General features: G+C 34.3%; 2 protein-coding genes across 3 annotated transcripts; one reads left to right on the top strand and one right to left on the bottom strand.

Annotated features, from left to right (window-relative positions):
- Positions 1–1,578: 1,578 nt before the first annotated feature.
- On the top strand, positions 1,579–10,894 carry LOC109244616 (diacylglycerol kinase 5-like). The gene is made up of 13 exons (XM_019411738.1): positions 1,579–1,712; positions 2,931–3,155; positions 3,473–3,595; positions 3,698–3,826; positions 4,150–4,235; positions 5,270–5,393; positions 6,339–6,387; positions 7,363–7,445; positions 9,107–9,174; positions 9,282–9,356; positions 9,569–9,656; positions 9,844–9,960; positions 10,257–10,894. The coding sequence occupies exons 2-13, from the start codon at positions 2,943–2,945 to the stop codon at positions 10,575–10,577; spliced, it is 1,476 nt and encodes a 491-aa protein (XP_019267283.1). The 5' UTR covers positions 1,579–1,712; positions 2,931–2,942; the 3' UTR covers positions 10,578–10,894.
- A 5,853-nt stretch (positions 10,895–16,747) lies between these two features.
- LOC109244615 (external alternative NAD(P)H-ubiquinone oxidoreductase B1, mitochondrial) lies at positions 16,748–23,771 on the bottom strand. Of its 2 annotated transcripts, XM_019411736.1 has the most exons (11): positions 23,547–23,771; positions 21,098–21,374; positions 20,359–20,565; positions 20,031–20,281; positions 19,380–19,599; positions 19,101–19,205; positions 18,197–18,460; positions 17,985–18,106; positions 17,663–17,782; positions 17,439–17,567; positions 16,748–16,980 (listed from the first exon to the last, which is right to left on the bottom strand). In XM_019411736.1, exons 1-10 carry the CDS (start codon positions 23,624–23,626, stop codon positions 17,480–17,482), a joined length of 1,734 nt encoding a protein of 577 aa, XP_019267281.1. In that variant the 5' UTR covers positions 23,627–23,771; the 3' UTR covers positions 16,748–16,980; positions 17,439–17,479. The 2 variants fall into 2 exon arrangements, with proteins under 2 accessions (XP_019267281.1, XP_019267280.1); XM_019411735.1 differs by lacking the exon at positions 16,748–16,980 and having other exon boundaries at positions 17,274–17,567.
- Between the last annotated feature and the right edge of the window lie 246 nt (positions 23,772–24,017).

The following is a 24,017-nucleotide window of genomic DNA, read 5'->3' as shown; positions in this document are numbered from 1 at the left end:
AGTTACATTAGCTTGTAATTACTCAATGTAGCTACCATCAATTTTCATCCCCATAAAAATTGCAAAGTATAATTACCCTCCTTAAATTACACTAAATTTTATGCTGACCAAGTAATTACTTGGTCATATAAACATGATAAACCGTGTAATTATACCTAATTACATACAAATTTAATTCCTAAGTTGCTTTCTAAACATACTCTTAATGAATTTTTTAACGCATATATAATATTTGTATCAAAAGCCACTAGATTCATTTGAATGAATTCATAAGTAACACTCTAGCTATGTTTGTGCTCAGTTTTACTTAAAAAGATTGCTAATCCCAAAAAGAAAGAAAAAAAGATAATAGACCTAACCCAAATAAATTGAAATAATTGAATCAGATTGAAATTACTTAACCGAATTGCGTACCTACAAGATTAAAATACTAAAATTAACCTAGTAATTTAGGGAGAAATTTAAAAATAGCCAGATTTACAACTGGTCTTTCAAAAATAACCCAGTTTCAAAAGTAATCGAAATTTAGCCAATTTTCATGTAAAGATAAATCTGAGCGAAAACATTGTTCAAAACCCGAAAAATACGCCAGTATATTATGCTGGAGTTCCAGCATAAGTATATTTAAACTCCAGCATATTATACTGGAGTTTCAGGATAAGTATGCTGGAACTCCAGCATAATATACTGGAGTTCCAGCAGTCTAGCATAATATACTGGAGTTTGGTGCACCGGTGCTCCAGTCTCAAGTATATTATACTGGCGCCAGCAAAGTATACCGGTGCAGCATAATATGCTGGAGTTCATACACAGGTGCACCGAACTCCAGTATATTATGCTGGCCCGGTCTCTGTTGCAGCAAAATAGTGACTATTTTTCATTGACTTGATAAACGCTGGCTATTTTTGAATAACCAGTCCGAAAACTGGCTATACCGTACTATTTTGTCTTTGACACAATAAATTAGAAATTAATTTCCACTGTCCTCTCTTTTCTCTCCCTAAGGCCTAATTAACTAGTCTTCATACGTAAGAAAATTTTTAAAAATTTAAAATTGAAAAAAAAAACGCACATTCACACGTATCCAACTAATAATTCAGAGCTCTTCAGTTCCCGCCTCCCCTTAATTATATAATAATATCCACATGCTAATGACTCATGAGTTGCGTAGCAAAGGAGGTTATTATTAACCAACGAAAAGTCGAAACCATGTGAACAATTAATGAGTATTTATTTATATACTCCCTCCGGTCCAAAATAAGTTATTTTTTTTGGATGTTTTCACACAGATTAAGAAATCTACCTTTTAACATTAATTAGCAATGAAATTGACCATATTAACCTTTACTATCTCACATAAACACTCCTAACACATATTCCAACACTATTTACTCCAAGGACAATGTAGGAAAAAAATTATTAATTCATTCTTGAAATTTGGAAAAATCACTTATTTTGAACCACAAGAAAAATGCCAAAAAATTACTTATTTTGGACCGGAGCGAGTAATTAACCAAAAGTAGATGTATATATCTGGTAATCAGTCAACCCCTCCCCCCACATGTCTGCATCATGCCTCTATTAATTGATTTAATTTAATTCTCATTCTCATTGGCTAAATTTAAGATCCGAATCTATTTTCCTCCCAAAAGTTGGTTGCATTTTCTGATTCCGCTGGAATTTCTCCATCAAATAATCCTCTGTTTTCTCTGGTAAAATTCTCTCTTCGCTCCCTATTTCTCAACCAAAATCATTCGCTTTGCTTTTTTATTTTTATTTTATTTTTTGTAGTATGACTGGAATCAAAAGCAAGTTTTAATTTCATCAATTTCGCGTGATCAATCTATTTGCATTCCTCGTTATCATTGTTTATTATTTAATTGCGTATTAAGATGTAATTACTTGATCTCCTCCTGAAAATGTTGTTGTTTTTCGGCTTTTTAGCTACCCAAATGAGTGCTAACTTTTGTATGTGTCACTCTTTATTCCTTGAATATTGGAAGGAAATGTTGACCTATTGAATATGAAAATTCAGTGTTTTCTGGTATCCTGTATTGTTTGAGGGTATTGATTGTAGTCTCTTTATATGTTCTTAGGCGATCCTCACTACTTGAGCCAGCTTTAGGTTTGAATTAGGTTCAGGTCAGTTTTCTTAACATATTATTAGAGCGAGAGGGCGAGATTCATCCTGATGTTGGGTTACCTAATGGCTAATGCAATAATGTTGGGCTACATGTTATATCATCCACGCTCCAGATATCTAGGCCGTAACATATAGGTATTAGAGTCCTTCCTTTGTTGAGTGTATGGATTGTATTCTCTTCGTGTGGTGTGGACAATTCTCACCACTTGATCTACCTTTTGGAGTTGAGTTAGGTAAAATGTCCATTCTTAACATCTCTTATGCAATGTGTTATTAGATGTCCGATTATGTGTTTTACATAAAGTGAATACCTTAATTCTATACGTTCAATGCCTTCATTCCCTAGCTAGCGTTTCTTTATTTTTAGCATTTATTTCTTTATATAACTATAGTTAAACTATGAAATGGAAATTTCATGTGGCTAAGGGGATGACTGAGTAGTTGAAATGTAGGATTAATAACCTAGAGATCTCAAATTTGAATTCTACCTGCAATGCTTAGTATGAGCCCACCTAGTCCAACCTTGATATGCAAGTTTACCCGGAAGCTACTCTTGTGAGTTTTAGCAGGCTGACGGTTGGACTAGTAGAGTTGCACAAAAGGTGGCCTGAACATTGCCATTAAAGAAAACATGGATATAGAGGATTCATATAGCCGACTTTAACTAATTTGCAATTGAGGGATAATTGATTGTATATACAACAAGTAGCATATTCATGTAAATAAACTGGCGCAGTGGTTTCATCTTATCCTAAATTTGGCTGTGCCAACTCCTCTTGGTCTGCAGGTAGCATTAGTTATGGCCTCTCCCGAAAGCAACTCCAATGGAAACATAGAGAGAGAGTTCTATATTCCTACCTATATACTTGCACCGGATGCAAGTCAGAGTAAAGATTTACAGTTGCCTGACGTACCTACATGCCCTGTGCTAGTATTCATCAACTCTAAAAGTGGAGGTCAACTTGGTGGGGATCTTCTTCATACATATCGATCACTTCTTAACAAATATCAGGTACTGAAGCTGGTTGCCTTGATTCACATAGCAAAGCTTGGTGAATGTAAAGTGTGGGACGAAATCAAAATAAATTCTTTCTCCGGTCATCTTTTACCAATTCTCAATTGAAAGTAGAGAACCTTAGGTCAGGTTGTGAACAGTACCACCAAATTTTTTATGGGTTGTGGAATCTAGAAACAACACTTCTCTGTTTCCTTTTAAGCCTGATATATAAATAGTATGGCTCTCCATTATCATTTTGTCTTTTCTGTTCTTTGTGTTCCCGTTTCATCGTTTTAAGCAGATCTCTCATATAGTTCCATCTAACTTTTCAGGTTTTTGATCTGGGAGAAGAAACTCCTGATAGTGTTTTACGGAGACTGTATTTGAATCTAGAAAAGCTAAAGAGCAATGGTGATGAATTTGCCACCAAACTGGAGGAGAGACTGAGGATAATCGTGAGTATAACTCTTTTAAGTAGTTTATTATTTCTAAAGAGTATCTTATTGATTTACCAGATGATTACTTCGCGCATATAGCTTGACACAATTGTTTATTAGGTTGCAGGTGGTGATGGCACAGCTGGATGGCTTCTTGGAGTTGTATCTGATCTCAAACTATCTAAGCCACCACCAATTGCTACTGTACCTTTGGGAACTGGAAACAACCTTCCATTTGCTTTTGGTTGGGTAAGGATCTTTAGCTGAAACAGCTCAATTCACCAAATATTTTCTGGATATCTTTTCCTGTCAATGATTGCTGTCAATAGAGTTGTCTGAGAAGTGTTAAAATGCTTACTGCTATCTCACTGTGTAATTACTTTCTTAGTTTAGCCTATGCTATGATGAAGTTACCGATTAATCACATGAAATTCTTATAGACAAACCAGCACATAGACATTCTCGCTTAAATTAACTGCAGGGTTTCAAGTTATTTTATCTGTAATACATTGATGTGTATTCACCATAGAGGATGATACACCATGTAATAAACATTTTGTGGTTATTGGCAGGGCAAGAAGAATCCAGGAACTGACCAGAACTCGGTTATCTCTTTCTTGAAGCAAGTAATGGATGCAAAAGAAATGAAGATGGACAGGTTATGCCATGTCCAATATTCTTTGAGTTAGTTCATGTATATTACAACGATCTCTGTGAGCTTTTATAAATAGAAAGTTGATCCCTTGAAAATGAAGTTCAATTTTTCTCTAAAATTCTCGCCGGTAGCTCTGAGTTATTGTATGCTCTAACCAAATTTGAGTATCCCGTTTAGAATTACAGAGATGAGAGTTAGTAATTTCTAGTGAATGTAATTGCAGGACATATAGAGCTCACTAGTAACAAAGATCTTTTATTCCTAGAATGAAAGGAAAAGGGAAAAAGTAATATTGAGAAATAAAAAGGCAGGCCCAATGTCTTTTCTGTACCATGCCTTTTTATCTTTCCTAAATATACTTCTTTTTGTGGACTTAGGCAATACTACAGGTGTCTTAAGTTGGGATTGATGAGTATACTTTAATCCAGTTGATGAAATCGTGAAAGTCTAGCATACATTTAAAAGATATTTGGAATGGCATACGTGGTACCTATTTGCAGTGTCTTCATATTTTTCTTGGTTTAGTTTATTCTGCAGTAAACAAAAAAGTGATACTGGAAGCATACATGCCCATTTTTTTATTCCTTTGTACAGTACTTACGATGGGACCATATTTTGTAGATATTATGTTTATCGTGAGAAATGTTGGTAAAATGTAAACTTAATTCGCAAAATAGACGTAACATTAGCAATCCAATACTGTTGATATTTCCAAAAACTCTTTTGCTTTATGGTCTTGAGGACAATAATATATCCAGAAACAGATAGATATATGTTTTAAGATTTTCGTTTAATATTGCACAACCATAATAAACTATTTCACAACTTCATAAGTTTTTGAGGTTTGTGGAAGTTCTGATATATCAAAAAGAAGTTTTATGGAAGTTCTACTATTGCTCTACCCAATATTCTTATTAAGGTTTGAAAATTATCTAATTTCATACAGTACTCAGAATATTATAAGTGATTTTATAGTTTAATTGATGACCCTGATTGAGAGCAATCAGCAAATATTGAAAGATTTGCTGTTAAAGCAGTTGGCACATTCTAATGAGGATGAGAGCACCAAAAAAAGGTTCCTGTGATCCTATTGCACCACTTGAATTGCCTCATTCGTTGCATGCTTTTCACAGAGTGTCTTCATCTGACGATCTTAATGTGGTAAGACCTATACATAAGGAAACCTTTATTTTCTATTTTGAATAAATTACAGCTCCATACAGTCTAGCTCTATCTTTCATGCAAGCCTGAGGTCCCTGTTTCCTGTAATTTTTTTGGTGTTGCATTCTTTGCTGACAACTGACTGTATGTAAACCTGGTTATGATTCTGTGAGCTCCTGCTCCATTAACCAAATGGTGGTATATCTTAAGCCTTTCCTTTGGTTTTGTTCTTTCCTTTTTCTATATAAAGGTAAAGGCATCTTCATTTAATGGTTGGATTCAGCGGCGAAGCCAAAAATTTCTCCAAGAGTGTTCAAATTTGAAAGAAGTAAAAAAAAGATTCCGACAAATGGTGTTTCCTAAACTTAATATTTTACCTATATACACAGTGTAATTTTTCGACGAAGGGTGGTCAATTGACCACCCTTAGGATAATGTGGCTTCGTCCCTGGTTGGATTGGAATATCATATTTTACAACTGCTTGCAGTATGCTAATTCAAATTCATTGACCTATTTCCATTTTGAATTTAAATCATTTGAGTAAAATATTCTAATATAATCTTCACTAGAAAGAAGGTGCAAATTTACAACCGACTGTAATGCAAATTGAAAGACTACAGCACATTTAAGAATCTGAATCTATTATAGGTATACCTCTTTCACAGTCATTACACTTAAAAAAGAATTCCTGGGTTTATGTATTTACTTGCACTTATGCGATCTAGCTTCAGGCTAGGTATGTAATTCCCCTTTGACGTTCCTACTCCGATATTCTAAATTGATTATTAAATGACAAGTGGACATGCGTGCATGATTTATGGATTTTGAGAATCATATTTCATTTTCTGTCTGTTAAAAAGCTTTACCTTTGTTGAAAATGAAGAGGATAACTTTTTTCCTTTTGTTTCTTTTATAACAATAATCAAACTAGTTATATCCCACAGGAAGGATGCCATACATTTCGTGGAGGATTCTGGAATTATTTCAGCATGGGTAAGGAATACACTCCTGATTTTGAAATATGTTCCTGAATGCCATCCAACATTTTCATTTGTTTTCTGCCACATTTAATAACATTAAATTGGAAAGGATATGACAAGAAAATCTGTCTTACATGAGGTTGGATTTTTATGCAACCTGTGTGAGATAAGGAGGAGGTTTCAGAAAATTATTATGCTATCTTGTGGTTAATCATGAATGCACGATAATAGAAAAGACAAAACTATCTTAATTAGTGAAGTAATGGATTCTTTTCCGCATTTAAGCTACATTTAAACTTTGTTTTTTATTTTTATATGCATGATTGTTTGAATAAATGTCATCAGTGCAGATTATGTTTAACTACTAATACCAAGGTGAAAAAGTGAGTGCCACTGCACTTCTTTTTAAAGCCAAATAACTTGCCCTACTGACATTGACCTCCCATCTAAATTATCAAATTCAAGCGACATCGCTACTAATTAAGAAACCCACCAACCTTTCCTTTTTAGTATTTCATTTCATAACTCCCTTTTACTAGCCAATATTAGGTCGTGTGAGATATGAGCTAATTCGCCAGTGAATCATTCCAAAAACCAATACTGACCCTTACCTTAATTCTTGTGTCAAACTTGAATAACCTCTATATATGTGTTTTAAGACGAAGCCGTTCATAGTTAATTCATAGTGTTAATTTGAAACGAGAAAGAAGGGTTTTTTTATTTTTAAAATGGAAAGAAAGATTGAGAAATATTTGGAATAATTCAGAGCTAATGAGGCTGAGAAAAGCCTGCATTGGACAGTGATTTTAGTAAATGACGACCTCTATGTGGGTGCGAAAGCAACCTAGTATTTTAGTTGACATGAATAAGGTGGCTAGACGTTATGTCAAACCCAAAAAGGAAATCTGAGTGTATTTTGAAAGTACTATGCTACTTGTACTATTGTTTATCTGGTGCTACATCTAATCTTAAAATTCTGTGTCATCAGGGATGGATGCACAAGTATCATATGCATTTCATTCAGAACGTAAGATGAATCCAGAAAAATTCAAAAACCAGCTTGTCAATCAGGTATTGAAGTGAATGTCAGGATTAAGATGACTTGGCGCCATTTTCATACATTTATTCTTGAATGTCAGGATTTAAGACTTGGCTCCATTTCCATATATTGTTTGAATCATAGTGTATCCTTTTGTAGCAAGGTCAATGCCTCTCTATCTTGTACCCAATAGATTATAGTTTTGTGCTACCTGAAAAGGTAGAAATAAAATAATTGTGAAGTTCAGCAATCGACTGTGCTGATAAAACCAATAGTTGAAGATGTAATTGTTCTTGCCCAGGAGGGTAGGAACGCACTTATGGAGATCCTTAGTCTCTCGGAGTCGGAAGGGCTAATTTGCATCTTCATTTTTCAGATTTGGGGTCAAAGAAAAAGGATTCTAAATTTCAATTTTGTAATGGATGTCAGCTTATTAAAAGGTGGATAGGTGGGCCTCCTGCTTTATATCACCCTTGTTGAGACTGAAGACAGTTTAAAAATGGACTAGAAAAGAATGAAAAAGAGAGCTGTCATTATCCTGAGCTAGGTCATTAGAGAATTAGGTGATTGGAATAAAAGGAGGAAAGTTAGGGACTGTTTAAGAAGGTTTGTCCTAGTTTCTTTTGCTTCAAGTTTGCGAGTGGAATTGGTGAGATTGAGCTTGTTAGAGATAGCTATGAGAAGATCCCAAATTATGATGCTTTTGCATCCTAGTGGTATGTCATTATACTTCATTATTGGGCTAGACATTTTACTTCTAAGATCTAGTACACTTCTGGAGACTGCTTTCCATCCATTGTCATTATTTTCATTAACCTGTGATCTACCTTTGTCTTAGGAGAAACTGCTTCTTGCAATCCACATTACTCAACGTCGCGAGTCATTTTTAGTATCTCGAGGAACTTTGCATCTAATCATGAAGATTTTACATGAATATCCTATATAGATAATGACATATAATAGAGGGGATCATTTGCTTGAAAGTTGGTTTGCACACGTGAAGAAATGGAAAGCACATTTAATTGATTGCTTGACCAAACATATTTTGGTCGGGAAGTGTATTTTGCACTTCATTATTCAATGGGAGTGATTAGATTAGTGTTGACCAAACGGATCTTTGCCCTGTTAATATCACATCTTGATTGTGTGTATGACCATTAATATCATTAAATACATATATATCAATCAACCAGCAGGATATAATCTGCATCTCTGTTATGCAATTAAGGACATTCTCTCGTTCTACCTTTTGCCGACCTTTTTCATAATGTTTTCTTCTTTATCCGAAAAGAAAAGCAAAGAACAATAAAATGAAAATAGCATGGTACTGAATGATGTAACAAAGTTTGAGCAATATGGACCAATTTAAAATTGCTACAGAACATTGACAACATTTCTGCTGCACATTATGTACTATCAGAAAGGGATATAACATTATCTGTTCAGCTTAATATTTATTAAGTAAATGGAATGGATGGTCTCTTTTGTCAGTGTTCATGCTTAAGTTAAGTTATTGTGTTTTCCTTGAGGTAGTGATATAGCAATTTTCAAGTTTAAGCCTATTGTCTCCTGCTTTACTCTAGCTTATATAAACGCAAGCTTCTGGATTACATGTGAAAACAAGCATTTCCTATTCTACATTCGGTATTATTTGTGGAAGTGTACCTTATGGGATTTCTGGCTTTCTCCTTAGAGTACATATGCAAGGCTTGGATGTACGCAAGGATGGTTTTTTGCGTCCCTTTTTCATCCTTCTTCAAGGTGAATCTGCAGTGTATTTTAATACATAACTTCTTGTAGATCTTTCTTTACAATCACCTCTTTGATGGTATATATCATGAGAATATACGCGTTTGCATTTACTGCAGGAACATAGCTCAACTGGCCAAGGTTAAGATAATGAAAAGGCAAGGTGAATGGCAAGACCTTCACATCCCTCAAAGGTAGCATCAATTATTTGTTGTAATGTAGGAACTTTAGAAGACCACCAGATAATCTCTTTTTGATGTCTCTATTCAAATAAAAGATTCTGGCTTTTCTCCTATCGTATAATTCAGGCTGCACTGTTGCGTCTATCTCTAGGTTTTGCATGTTGATTGCTAAACACGAAAACGTTTGAGTTATAAACAGTTTTCTTGTCCGATTGTACTTGCAGTATAAGGTCAATTGTGTGCCTAAACCTGCCTAGCTTTTCTGGTGGACTGAATCCTTGGGGAACACCAAATAGCAACAAACGTCGAGATGTATGTACTCGATTTGCTTCTTCCGCCATCTACCACTTTTTTTCTGTTTTTCTCGTATGTCTGAGATTTGTGTGTGTGCGCGTGTGGTAGATATCAATAGATTTTTGTCTTTAAAACTTAATGCCATTTCACCTTTTCCTGCTCAAGTTTATATTCACATTCATGTACTAATCATTGTAATGGACAGAGGGACTTGACTCCACCATTTGTTGATGATGGCCATCTTGAAGTTGTTGGCTTTAGAGATGCTTGGCATGGAATGGTTCTTCTTGCTCCAAATGGGCATGGGACGCGGCTTGCACAGGTTTGGGATATTAATTTGCTCTTATTAATATAAGTGCGTATAGACATACCATATTCATATGTAGCACTCAGGTGTTATTATTCAGTAATTGTCAGTTGGTCCAAGATGGTCCAATTGTTAACTTTCGTATTGCATGTACTTACATAAGATCAACACGTACTAGGATGAAAAGGTTGAACTGATTGAATATCGTACTAGGATGAAAAAGCTGAACTGATTGAAAATAAGATCCATAGAACTTCCCAAGACATGTGCAACTATCATTTGAATTTTTTGTTCAATTACCCTGTTTGTAGGCACATAGAATCCGGTTTGAGTTCCATAAGGGTGCAGCTGACCACACATTCATGAGGATTGATGGGGAACCATGGAAGCAACCCCTCCCTGTAGACGATGACACCGTTGTGGTAGAAATCGCTCATCTTGGCCAGGTTAAGATGCTTGCTACCCATGGTTGCAGATCCAAAAGTATGAACGACCCTTCAAGCCATGTCAATCATGATGGTGATGATGGGGATAGTGGTGAAGAGGATTCAGTTGTGGAAGAGCAGAGGAAGTTTGGGGCAGCAGACACATTCAAAATTCCTGATGAAGTTGACATTTCTCATCTCAGTTGATTCTGTTATCTCTCGTCGTTCAAAATTTGCTTCTACTACAATCTCCATATTAAGTCTGTGATATAGTAGATGAAAAAAGATGGTTCGTGTGCGATATAATGACAAACATTTCAGTATCTGCATAGGGAATTTCCTGGTCAATTTAGTGTAAATGTGTTAGTTGAATTACTCGGTATATAATACTGGAGAACCTTGAAGGCATCTCTCTATTTATGAACATGTAAACCTTTTATAGGCAATATTTGCCTAAATTCTTGGATTTTAAACTTGCATTTTCTGTCACTTGACTCAGGAAAATCACATTTCTATGCTATTCATTACTCTGTGGAATCTAGATGAATCATGTTATAGCCACTCACTAAAATTCAGACCTATACCAATCCAAAATTTTGTGCTTGCTATGTTTTTCTGAATGTTCCCCTCTGTTACTGTTGCTTCTGCTCCACAAGCAATAGAAATAGGGCACAGCCTATGCAACCTCGTGGTGCAGAACGAAAGAGGGTTTCTTTTTTATTTTAAAAAAAGGAAAATGGGGGAGGCGATTATAAGGTGGGGAATTGCAATCTTAAAGAGTCGATCGAGGGAAACTTTTATCCGTTGAGCGACGGTGCTTCCACTCGGCACCGTCGGATCACTAAGGCCAACTTTCGTCCCTGCTCGACGGGTGGGTCTTGCAATACATCCAATGCCAGATAGCTGCCAAAAAGCATAAGCCAGAAAACACAATATGTGCTCCAGCTACACCTTCGTAACTCCAAATACCCGGATTCGTTAGTTGGCAACTGTCGGGAGTTAGTGTAATTTATCAAAATCGGCCAGATATACTAAAGATTAAGTCTATAGGTAAAATGATGATATTTCTTTTTATTCTCACTTGATATTTCATATTTGTATTAAAGTTCGACTAAATCCAAATTCACGTTGAAAAATATTGTATATTCCAACTTCCAAGTCCCCTTTTATGCAAATTCTTTATTAGCACAGAAAAAAACAGCCACTTGCAAACATAGATATTCTTGAATCTCGTGACATGTCTATGTGTTCATCTTATCCCTTATACACCTCAATGAAGTACAACCGTCGTAATATAAAACCAGCTTTTAAAAAGGTTTCACATGCTTATATCCTCCAATACCTGTGGAGACAACATGGGGGCAATCTTTATGCAATTCTTGGATAATCTTCGTTCTAAAATGTAAGCCCACTATATAAAATTATTCTTCTCCGTTTTAATTTACGTAATAGTATTTGATTGAGCACGAAATTTAAAGAAAAAAAAAATTTGACAAACTTACGGCTTAAAATAAGTCGTAAACTTTTGTGTCGCTTTAAATCATCTTATTACGAGTAAAATCAAAAATTTAAAATTAAATTATTTATAATAAAAGATATAATATTCTTTTCAAGACGGACAAAAAGAATAATACATAAATTGAGATATAGAAAATAACTAAGAAGCAACATGAATTTATATGTAAAATTACTAAATTTCCAAAACCTAGGGACTCTGAGAAATAATATGCAAAAAGCATACTGCAAATGCATATAAATTACTCGATAAGTGATAACTCCGAATCTTCTGACAAGCTGCAAGCCTTCCACTGTCCTCCAGAGAAAGAATATTAATTTTGAGTTTAACTGCTAAGCACGCAGTGTTAGATATTTTTACGTCCTAAACATGGTATAAACGGGTAACTGTCAATAATAAATTTAATTTGGTAATATAAAAAATACTCAAAGATTTAAGTTATACTCATTGATAGTGTAAAGATCTTTTCATATTATGAGCCCGTTTGGATTAGCTGATTTGAAGTAGCCGATAATCATTAGGTGTTGAAAAACACTTTTAAGTGCTGAAACTGATTTAATAAATAAGCAGTTACGTGTTTGGGTACAAGTGCTAAAACTGATAATAAGTTGCTGCAGTATTTGATAAAAATGTGCTGATAAGCTCTTTTTCTGTTAAAATGACATAAATAGCCTTAGAACTGTTTACACTTATAAGGGCGTAATTTCTTCAAAATTTTAGATTCCAGATCGATTCAAATACAAAATATTCTATTTGTCATTTTATTTAAATACAAGTGTGCTTAGATAAGATAATTTTTATGATAAATATAATTTATTTTATGATAAGCATAAAATCATAAGGTATAAAAATTAATAAATTGACAAAAGTTTCTCAGTAAAAAGTAAACTAAATAGGACAAAATATTTGAAGAGAAACAAATATTGTCTTCATCACCACAACACTTAGAAAGCAATACACCAAAAATTTGATATGTCTTCTTTTGTTACATACAGTTCAAAGATTAATACACAATCACATAGATATAAATATGCAAAGGAATAGAGAATTTGCTTATCTTAAATAGTCAATGAGAATTGCAGACTTGAAGAGGGGAGGGGGGAGGGGGGTTTAGGTTGAATACTTGAGGCAGTGAGTATCGATGCAGGAGTTTTGTTCTAAAAAGGAATATTTTAAGGATAATATAGTAAAAATCTTGGTTAAACTTAAAGTGCTTATAAGCTAAAAATTCATAAGCTGGGGGTGACCAGCTTATGGCTTTTGACTTATTTTTGACTTATAAGCACTTGGCTTATAAGCACTTTTAACTTTACCAAACGCGTAGATAAGCCAAAAAGTGCTTATAAGCTAGTTTGACCAGCTTATAAGCTTAGCCGAACACCCTCTATATCAGATATTTTAACCAGTAATAATAGGTAAGTTATTATTTTAACAGATTATCAATTAATGTTTATCAAGAGATTTATAAGTAATTATATATTAAGTGATCTGATTAAGTAGTATATTTTTTATAGAACTTAAACACAAAAGTAAAGTACATAATTGTGGTAAGAGATAAAAATACACTGATAGTGAAAAACTCACACACTATCTGTGCATAGAAATTAAATACTTACATTAGGGTAGACTGTGTATATTACTCCCCATGAGGTGCGACTTTTTCCTGAATTTTGCATGAATACAAAATGTTTTGTACATCAGACTGTCTTTTTTCCAAATAGTTCAATCAGACGATAGAGAAAAACATCCGCCACTATTCCAGCAAGTCATACCAGAACTTATTTATTTATTTAATACTTCTCCATATAACCTTTTGAAAACGATAATCTCAACACAGTCAGGAATTTGTAATGCACATGTATAACTGCTTTTCATTTTGTACATTTGTATCATCAAATATCTGCTGCAGTTGCATATAAAATGCTTCATTATATTGACTCCTTTATACAACAACTATATTTGTATATCCATATCCTCTCATAACAACTGCCCACAGCAGAATTAGAAACCAGCTTCAGTTCTTAATTATAAGAAAGATGAGCAAAGTCCAAGAGCAAACATTAGCACAAGAAGCAATTACAGAATTCAGAGCTAGATTCCAGAGACGTGAATGTTCAACTAGCACTAGTGATTTGTTACATAAAGAGGGAAAAGGAGATTTTGCAGAAGGATCTAACGAAGGGAATGTGGCCAGTGCTAATAACAGGCGAAATTTAGCAGAGGAGTCGCTGAGAACTGTAATGTATTTGAGCTGTTGGGGTCCAAACTAATTAAATTTTGTGTAAATATTGTAGCTAGCTCTAATGTGATTTTACTGGGTTGTTGTTGTTGTAAATGTAGCTAGCTTTATTTAGTGTGAGTTTCTGTATCATAGTTTTCCTCAAGTAGTTAAAGTCCTATTTCTCGAGTTTCAGTCTGAATCGGTTTTTCCCTAAAAAGAAACCAAACCAAGTAAGTCGGTTTTTCAAATATTAGAACCAAACCAAACCAATTAAGTCAGTTCTTTCTCCATTCGGTTTATGTCGGTTTTTCGGTTTTTTGTCGGTTTTTTCTTATATATTAAGACATACACTACCAAACACATATTTCGGCAACCACATTTTCAACGTAACACTATCAAATTAATTGCCCTTTGAGAAACCAATTATTTACCAAGATATATTGAAGATAATTGAATCAAATAGTGATGAATAATTTAAGGACTCAATTAAAAATATATTATTTTTAGCATGAAATAGATTCTTACACTTAACAAAAGAAAACTACCAATCAAACTAGAATGTAAAGGTAAAGGACTGTACTAAAAGCGCAAACGATTAACATTTACTATAAAATTTTTGAAACTTTGTATAAAAGTATACATATATATAGGTGTAATAACAAATTTTAAATAGTTACTCCTGTATTCGGCTTGGTTCGGTTTTTTTTTTTATTAAAACCAAACCAAACCAAAAAGTATCGGGTTTTTTGGTCGGTTTGGTTTGATTTTCGGTTTGGTTTGATTTTTCGGATTTTTATGAACACCCCTATTCTGCAGTTTCCCCTCTTACCTGAACATAATTATTTTATTATCTCATACTCCCTTCGTCTCAATTTATGTAATAATATTTAATTGAGCTTGAAGTTTAAAAAAGAAAGAGAGACTTTTAAAGTTATATGGTCTAAAATAGGTCATAGCTATTTGTGTTGCTATAAAATTGTTATGAAATATAGCTCAAAGTAACTATATATATATATATATATATATATATATATATATATATATATATATATATATATATATATATATATATATATAGAAGGAGAAAAAATAAGCTAAGAGATATAGAGATTCTTATTTCTTCTTCAATTGTGTTATATTTTATTTCTATTACAAAGCCTTTATTTAGGCATGAAAAGTAAAGAATTACTATCGTAAAATAGTGAGTGGAATGACCATTATTGAGTGAAATGGCCACTATTAAGTGGAATGGTCACTACATAAATATGTAATTGAATATGTCATTAAACGTTTGAGAGAAAGATCATGGAGGAAGATCATAAGCCACGTTATGGAGATAATGAAGAAGAGTAGTGATCATTACTTCTTTGGTGGTTATGGACATCCACCATTATTCAAGATTTTATAACAATTAAATTATTACTAAATTTAGAAAATATCATTCTTTTTTAAACAAACTAAAAAAAAAAAAAAGAAAAGTAAAATTAAAGTATCACGTAAAAAAGGTACGTATTCAGTAGTTGCTTTAGCAATTGTTGTGGTTTCTCGAAATAGTATCTGGAAAACATATAAGAGTTTCTGGTGATATACGAGATATTATATTGGATATGGTAAAAGTATACGAGGTTTTGCTCTTTGATTTGTAAAACCACAAAACTCACTCAAATCAAGTCAAAATCGTCCAAATTGAAGTCAGATATTACTAGTACCTAGGACCCGTTTGTCAATAATAATAATAAAAAATTATGTTTTTAGATTTTTTTTCTTCAAAAATATGTTTGTCCATCAAATTTTGTAAGTTTTTGGAAAAGTGGTTTTGATCACTTTTTCAAAATTTTCGGCAATATTTTTTCTCCACTCATAAAACTGCAATATTTTTTAAAGTGAAATGCATGTTCAAACATAATTTCAAATTCCGAATACCTTTTTAAAGTTAACTCCAAATACTACTTTTTTTTAAAAAAATCACAATTTTTATGTCCAAAGGCCTACCTGATTTCCGTTTTTGTACTTTTAAAAGCAGCTAGTTAACAAAAGAGCAATCACATTCACTACACCAATACCTTCACTTTCACAACTTAATCGCATTTTCAAATACTTGCTATTTTCAACATTTAGCTCATGTAATTTGGTGACTTGGAATTGCTAGATGCAGCTATGGATACTGTAAATAAAAATAATTAAAAAAAAATCGAAGAGTCATAAAATTTGAGTTAAAATAATTTGTTCATCATATTGAAGTGTATTACCTTTATTTAATTATGTCTTCAACATATCCGTGACATTCGGGCTTATAACTTTTTCACGAGCCAAACACGTAAAAATGATCATGAAGGTATCTTCATCCTTAATTAGAAGTTTTGAGCTCTAAAAATGAAGTCCTCAATGATAAGAAGCGCTAAAATTTTCTATATAGACTTTTTAACAAATCTGAATTACTCGTGACAATGAATTATATATTGACCTCAAGAAAATCAACCTCCCTTAACAAAAAGATATTCATCAGACTCAATGACTATAAATTCAGTCCTAGCCCCTAACTAAAAGAAGAATTTATCTATCAGAACCTACTAGAAAGGACAGAAGAAAAATTGGACAAGTTTACCTCAAGGGAAGCATGCATTTCTCATTTCATCCATAAATAAACAAAAACGAAAGGCTAGTAATATAATACTGGTATTGACACTACACTAAATCAGTTAATCATGGTTTACTAGCATATAGAAGTGAAAATATACATAAATTAACCATGTAAAAGACGCATGTCATTTGTTCATTAATTTGGTATAAATATCAAGTGCAGGTAAGTTTTTTCCATCAGATAGGCGAAATCACGTTAGGGGGCGGTGGCCCGGGCACCTTTAGGCTTTGGCCTGAAAATGAATATAGATCATTCTCAGATAATTTTACAAGTAGCACCCATAACGATAGCTGTAAAATCGAGCTTAAAGTTGCACTCGGAATAAGTAATCTATTTTCTTTGAAGGGGAACAGAGAGGGCTGCACAAAGCACCCCGCATTTACACATGGTCCGGGGAAGGGCGGCATCTCAGGAGTATGATGTAGATAGCCTAACTAATGCAAGCATTAGTGGCTGCTTCCACGACTCAAACTCGTGATCTATAGGTCACATGGTTACAACTTTACCGTTGCCATAAAAAGAAGATATTCAATAGCATGTAATGCTTCTGCTTTAAAAACATATTGGAAACTCAAAACTCAATTAATTGCTAGTTAGAAACACAAGCACACAATGAATTTGAAACATTCATAGTATATATATTTCTCCAGGAACTGACAGGAAATGGATTCAGTGGCGAGTGATACATACATTCTTTGAAAACCACAACTTCATGTCCGGCTTTGAACTCATCAAATTCGGCTTGAATCTCTCCCGAAAATGAATCTTCTTACCCAATCACTGACCACTAAATACCTTGTGCGCCAGCTAACTTGCTTGCTGAAATGCAAATAAAATGCAGAAGCAAGAAAATATATAACCAATGTAGTATCAGAAGCAGCAAGTCATATTCAAGAAATCTATCAAATTCTCACCTCGCATAAATAGAGTACCATAACCATTGTGTGCTATGACCCATAGAAACCCAGTCTCCAGGAAGTTCTGCTGCTGCTTGCTCCCCACCTAAAGGAGCAAATTGCCCTAAATGGCGGTACCTGAAATGGAACACATTGTTAAGCCAAGGATCACCTAGAGATAGGATTGACGCCTCAGTTGAAACCATAAAGAAATTTATGGTAAATGAGGATGTATCTGTGTATAGAAGTGGAACAAGAAAACAGCAGTTAGTTTTCCCAGTATGCTTACACGCAACAAGCAAAGTAAGGAAAAGAAATGTCCAAAAAGGTTAAGCTATACCTGAAGGGTAGAAATTCATGACGGCCAGAACCTTTGAAACGACGAGGGCCTTCAGGGTTACTTTTGCATTGCTCCCAGCGATTAAAGCATCTAGCAAGATATGTACCTTGTTGAGCAGCAACCTAGCATGTGAAAACAAAAGAAATGAAGCTAAAGCAAAACATGAAGCGAAACGAGAGAGGGGGATGAAAGCCAAACTACGGAAAAAGTACCTGAGCAGTGGCAGGTAGACTCTTCATCTGTGAATCAACATGAGAAAGGGCTAACTTAAAACCTTCAATATCTACTTCCTCTCTTTCATTTCCCTCTGAATCCCTGAGTAAGTCGGTCGCCTCTAACAAATGTTTGCTCTTCAGATACAACTCCACTTGAGGATAACGGATAATTATGTCTTCCAAAACATCTCGGAATTCCTCAATGGTTAAAGTTCCAGAATCATCCTTATCCGCAGCTTTAAAAATGACTGAAATATCTTCCTAAACCACGTAATGTCACATTTGAAACTTTAAGGAGGGAAGGTATAAAGGCAAGAAATGATTAGTTTCTTACAAAAGTAACTATGAAGAAAGTAAGGGATATAATCATCCTCATGCAGCATATATTTCATTTTCTGTTGTTTCTTTTCCTTTCATCATAATAATACTGTTAAGATATCAAATACTCTAACCATCATCAAGAAGTTTAAATTAATTAACTCTGAGACCAGAAACTACTGGCTCAATCTGACGTTTATAAGGAATGGGCACTAAAAACTAAGGAAATAATTCTTACTATTGGCTCTTGTTGGCTGTATCACGATATACTTCTCTAAGGTTGTTGGGACTAGTTCAGTAACTTGAAATTTACGACTGCATTTTCTAGAACGAATGTCAAAAAATCCAACTTTTTGAAAACTTTATAAAATGAAACACTCCAGCTCATAAAATCATTTTTGGAACACTTGAGCATCTGGAAATACATGGCACAACCAACGCGCATTATTATCCATGTGGACCCTAAAGCATATGTAACTGTCAACATCTGGAAAAATATACTATAGATAAAGAATTGATTATACAATAGATCAGGAATTGATTAAATGTTTCAGTACAGTTATTTGAACAAAGGTTTCTTTACCATTACTTGACGTTGATCTACAGTGGCGCAATCACCAAGTGTGTACACGTTGCTGCAGCCCTTTACTCGCAACCATTCATCAGCTGCTAGAACACGTCTTTTCCCCTGCAAGAGGAATGAAAAAATTACATGGCCATAATTGATTGAACTTGCAGAGCTTGCCAGTCAGAAAATTCTAATCTCCGAATATGGCATGCAAAAAGCGTTAAGTTTTAAGTATGCGTTTAGTGAAGAAAACCCCCTGAAAGAGTTAGTCAAAGGGAACAGGGTGCAAAATACCTGGCCAATTTGCTCCATAAAATCCTTAACAAATGGGCGGGTACCAACTCCAGTTGACCAAACAACCATCCCGTAGGGTACTTCAACATGTTCTCCTGTAGATTTTACTTTTGTGTTGATAGAATGATCAGAGACACTAATGACGCGGCAACCTGTCAAAACCTCAATTCCATCTCTCTGAAATTTCTGTTCAGCAAACGAGCTTATTCTTTCATCAAATCTGCGAAGAAACAAAATTATAATTTCGGAGTTGTTAGAGTCAATCTCATTCTTAAAAATTCTCTTAATTGAGTAGCAAAATTATGATCTAAAAATAGATCCCATCATCCAAACCATTTAACATGACAACCTTCTGGAACAACAACGTTTTCGTGTTTAGCAACTCCAAGAATGAAATGCCACATGTGTGCGTCCGCTAATACATAGTATATGTTTAAAGATATGGTCACCCCAATTAGAATCAAGCCTAGGTCTGTCCTTTGTACTTCATCCACCCCATTTCTACATCCAACCCCACATAAGGGATTGGGCTCTCTTCACACCTCTGTATCTTCCTTACTCTAAAATCTTTCAACATCACATTGACAACAGAAAGGCCGTGGCATACATTAAAAGCAGTGAAGAAGTAAATCTAGAAATGGTGCATCTTACGTATTCAGGATATGATCTCCAGATTGGACAAGTGTTATCTTCACAAAATCCTTAACTGATGGGTATATTTTCACTAGGTCCTCATGAACAAAGTCGTGTAGCTCAGCAGCAAATTCCACTCCGGTTGGACCCCCGCCAACTATAACAAAATGGAGGTTGGTCCTTCGCTCTTCTTCAGTTTGGCCAGGAATGACAGCTTTCTCAAAACAATCTATTACAGTCCTCCGTATCCTTTGAGCATCTTCCACTTCCTGTATGAGACATGATTCATTCATTTCCAGACAAGGAAAATTTAGCACCTCACAGAAAATATGGAAGAGAATCCTACCTTCAGAAAGTGGCAATGTTCCATGACACCCGGAGTGTTAAAAGTATTTACTTGAGCTCCTACAGCTATAACCAAATAGTCATATTGTAGGGAGAAATCATTATGTCCCACCAAATTATCATTGATACCAGAGCGGCAAAATACTTTGTTGTTTTCTGGATCAATCTTTAGACATTCTGCTTCGCAAAATTGAATTTCTCCACTTCTCTGCCACACCAAATAACAAAAATTAAACAGGAATAGGAAGAAAATTTTCGAAGGAGAACTATAATATATATTATTTTTAGAAAAGCAAGATCTTGAAGAAACTTAGCATATACTAGATGTTAAATTCTTCAGACCAAATTATGGCAACCCGGTGCACAAAGCATCCCGCATTCATGTAGGGTCCAGGGAAGGGCCACACCTCAAGGGGAGTGATGTAGACAGCTTACCCTAATGCAAGCATTAGTGACTGCTTCTACGGCTCGAATACATGACCTGTATGTCACATGGAGACAACTTTACTGTTGCTCCAAGGCTCCCCTTCCTTCAAACAAGGTTAGAACAATCGGAAACGAAATGATCAAAAACCAAGCGAATATAGGGGCAAATGAATCTTTCTAAGAAACAGTGGACAAAGCTATGCAGTCAACCAGTCATGCAAAATCTTGTCAGTACAACATAAAATTACTAAGGACATGAAAACAAAACTGGAGATACAGATACAAAACAAGTTCCTTATAGAAGCTTGTCTTACCTTCTTTATTATGTTCCGAACTGGCTCAACGATGCTACGTGCCTCAACTGTCCCACATGTAACACTAGGTAAAAGTGGTGTAAATGCAAAATAGTTTCGCGGTGAAACCACTTGAACATCATAGGAAGAAATATCAAGATCTTTTAGGAAGCTAGTACCAGCCCATCCTGTTCCAAGCACCACTACTCTCTTCTTCTCTGACACTGATTGATTCTCTTCGACAACTTGTTTTCCGCCCTCTATGTGCGATTCAGCATATACCAATAGACCTCCAGTACTGTAACAACCAGTAGAAAAATATTAAGTGGCAAAATCCTCTATCAAAATATGGGAGAGAAAATCAGTCTCAGAAGGAATCATAACACTCATTCATTAAACTTCAATGCCACAAGTGAGTCATTATAGTTTAGTAGGTTAGAACTGTTCGAATTCTATAAACATAACTCACCTCATACAACTTAAGTGGCATATATCTAGAACTATAAGAAACGCAAAGAATGAAGTAAGAAACCCATAACAACCTTGTAGTGAAGAGACATAAGTTTTCAAAGCCAAATCAGTTCACATCTTCTTAAATGAAATTGTTTTGCACAAAATTGCACCCAATGACCTTAAAAATGGGTGGTCTTGATTTTTGACCCCCGCTTGCCCTATGAGCAAACCTTTAAGGTCAAAAGTCAAAAGTGTTGCCCATGGGGCAAGTTAAGGGCAACACTCGTTAAACTTGAAGTTCTGCCCATGGGGTAAGCATAGTCAAAAAATCAAGAGTGACACTCGAAGTTTCCTATTTGTGCAAATCACCCATTGTTTGTTGTCATTTATGAAGCATGGCTCATTAAAAAATCTACTACCACTTTTAAATCCATAGGACACAATTTTCCTTCATAGAAGCAGCCGATTTGTTTGAGCTATACACCAAAAAATTAAAAAGAATGATCTCCAAGAGTTTACACTATCATATACAACTTCACTTTATTTTGACCAGCTTTTGCACTCTTAGTAACAAATGGTCACCTTGACACATTCAACTATTGGTTTATACATAGACCTAATTGGCTGTAATGTAATCATTTGTTTAACTTTCTTTATTGGTCAAATTGGATAAATCGCTAGGTTAGGGGAATGAACATGTATCTACTATTGTAAAAGTGAAAAGACCTAAAGTAAAACTTTGATAGACCAAAATGCCCATGTAAAGTTAAACCACTTTTTTACCCTTCAATCAAACACTCTTTATATAACATTAATGTAATAAAATATAAATACACATTCTAATAGATACTATTAGATAAAAAAATCCAATTACCAAGCATTATAATACTCTTTAACTCAAAGTGAGATTCTAGTAATACTTATGAAAGGACATTTAACAATTGCAGGTCAAGTTCAAATAATCTAATTTTGAAGGAGATGAAGAGATTACCACTATAACCTTAAAAATTCAGTTGATGTATATCAAGTATATTATGCTAATTAATCTCAAAAGAAAGAAGACAATCAGATAACTTCGGTAGTTATAATCAACACAAAAAATCACAAGGAAGTGGATTCTCTGACTATCGATCTTTCAGTCGAGCTTGATTGCATGTTCAGAGTAAGTAATCTTTTCGACATTACTGTAAATTACCTTCAAAAATCCGTTGAATTTCATGATTCCGAGCACTACATCGCTATGGTGCTACTCTATCTAGGCTTCTACAGAAAATATAGTACTCATATATCGAATAATAATAAGGCACCTGAGAACGCCTGTGGTGCAGGCGATTTCTTCCTTTATTGAGCTAGCTAAATAGGATCAACATTCATCATTTTTCAGGAATTTATAATTTTCTCTTTCACTTTGATTTTATAACTCAATACGTAGTACTACTATTTATGTGATTTTTTAAAATTCTATACTCCATTTATAACGGGGATACTTGTGCAACGTGCATACCGAGAGACTAGTTATACACAGCTAAACAAGTAATGTCTACCGACTGAATAATTCTTCTATATAATCATCCAAATTCACATTGAGATTTCAAAATCTCTCCTTTCTAAAAAAAAAGAAACTGTAATTTGCCTAATTGGTTTGATACTTAACGTGAAAAGAACTGTCTTTTTCCGCTCATTAGCTTCTTTGGATCTAAGAGTAGAGGGCCTTCTAACTTGTATAACAAGCTTCAAGGCAAGCAGAAAAACGGGCAACTTACACATTTGGCCGGTCAGGCAAAAATAATTATATCAGCTAGCCAAATATACAAAAAAAATGTATAAGATATGCATACATTAATACACAAAGTATATATACTTTTCAGCTATTATTTTTAGGAGCGGCTATACTAGGAGGATAAATATTTTGAAGAAAAAATGGAAATAAAAAATATAGAAGAACAACATTTTTGATAAATCAGCAAACATAGTAAAAATTCATTAAAAAAGTTGAAATGAAATGAAGCAAAATTACCTGACAGAAGAGAGAAGCAGAAGTTTAGAGTAAGAAGAATGGTTACGAAGAGCTAAGCTTAGATGTGTGAAACCCCTCATCTTCTTTTTTTTCCTCTTTCCCAAATTGTTTAAGATTTAAAACTTTCTCAGTATTTTCTAGCAAATCAGCTGTAAGCTATGGATCAAGTGAAGTGAATAATGAAACAAGGAATGTGAAAAGGTAGGAGGCTTTAATTGGGTTTTCTGACAAGTCTGTCTGTTTAGTAAAAACGTGTCAACTTTTTTTTGGTCCGAATTTTGTGATTTAAAAATTGTTAATATCCCACTCTACATGTGACTCATCTTACAAGTTAGAACTGCTATTTCCTTTCCAAATTAGATATGTCACAATATTTATGTGATTATAATTTTTTTTAAAATTATGGTATTAAACATGTCATACAGTATTTATATGGGTATAAAGTTTTATCATTAAAGGTAAAAACAAAAA

The sequence above is a fragment of the Nicotiana attenuata genome, unplaced genomic scaffold, assembly GCF_001879085.1.
Source record: "Nicotiana attenuata strain UT unplaced genomic scaffold, NIATTr2, whole genome shotgun sequence".
NCBI lineage: Eukaryota > Viridiplantae > Streptophyta > Magnoliopsida > Solanales > Solanaceae > Nicotiana > Nicotiana attenuata.
Note: the sequence above shows the minus strand (reverse complement) of the source record. Positions and strands in the feature narration are given on the sequence as shown.

Coding starts and splice junctions, on each gene's coding strand:
- LOC109244616 (XM_019411738.1), top strand. CDS start 2,943: ATGGCCTCTCCCGAAAGCAACTCCAATGGAAACATAGAGAGAGAGTTC. Junction 6,388..7,362: donor CTGGAATTATTTCAGCATGG/GTAAGGAATACA, acceptor CTGTGTCATCAG/GGATGGATGCACAAGTATCA. Junction 7,446..9,106: donor AAAACCAGCTTGTCAATCAG/GTATTGAAGTGA, acceptor CTTTCTCCTTAG/AGTACATATGCAAGGCTTGG.
- LOC109244615 (XM_019411736.1), bottom strand. CDS start 23,626: ATGAGGGGTTTCACACATCTAAGCTTAGCTCTTCGTAACCATTCTTCT. Junction 21,375..23,546: donor CTGCTTCTCTCTTCTGTCAG/GTAATTTTGCTT, acceptor TGGTTGTTACAG/TACTGGAGGTCTATTGGTAT. Junction 20,282..20,358: donor AACATTGCCACTTTCTGAAG/GTAGGATTCTCT, acceptor TGTCTCATACAG/GAAGTGGAAGATGCTCAAAG.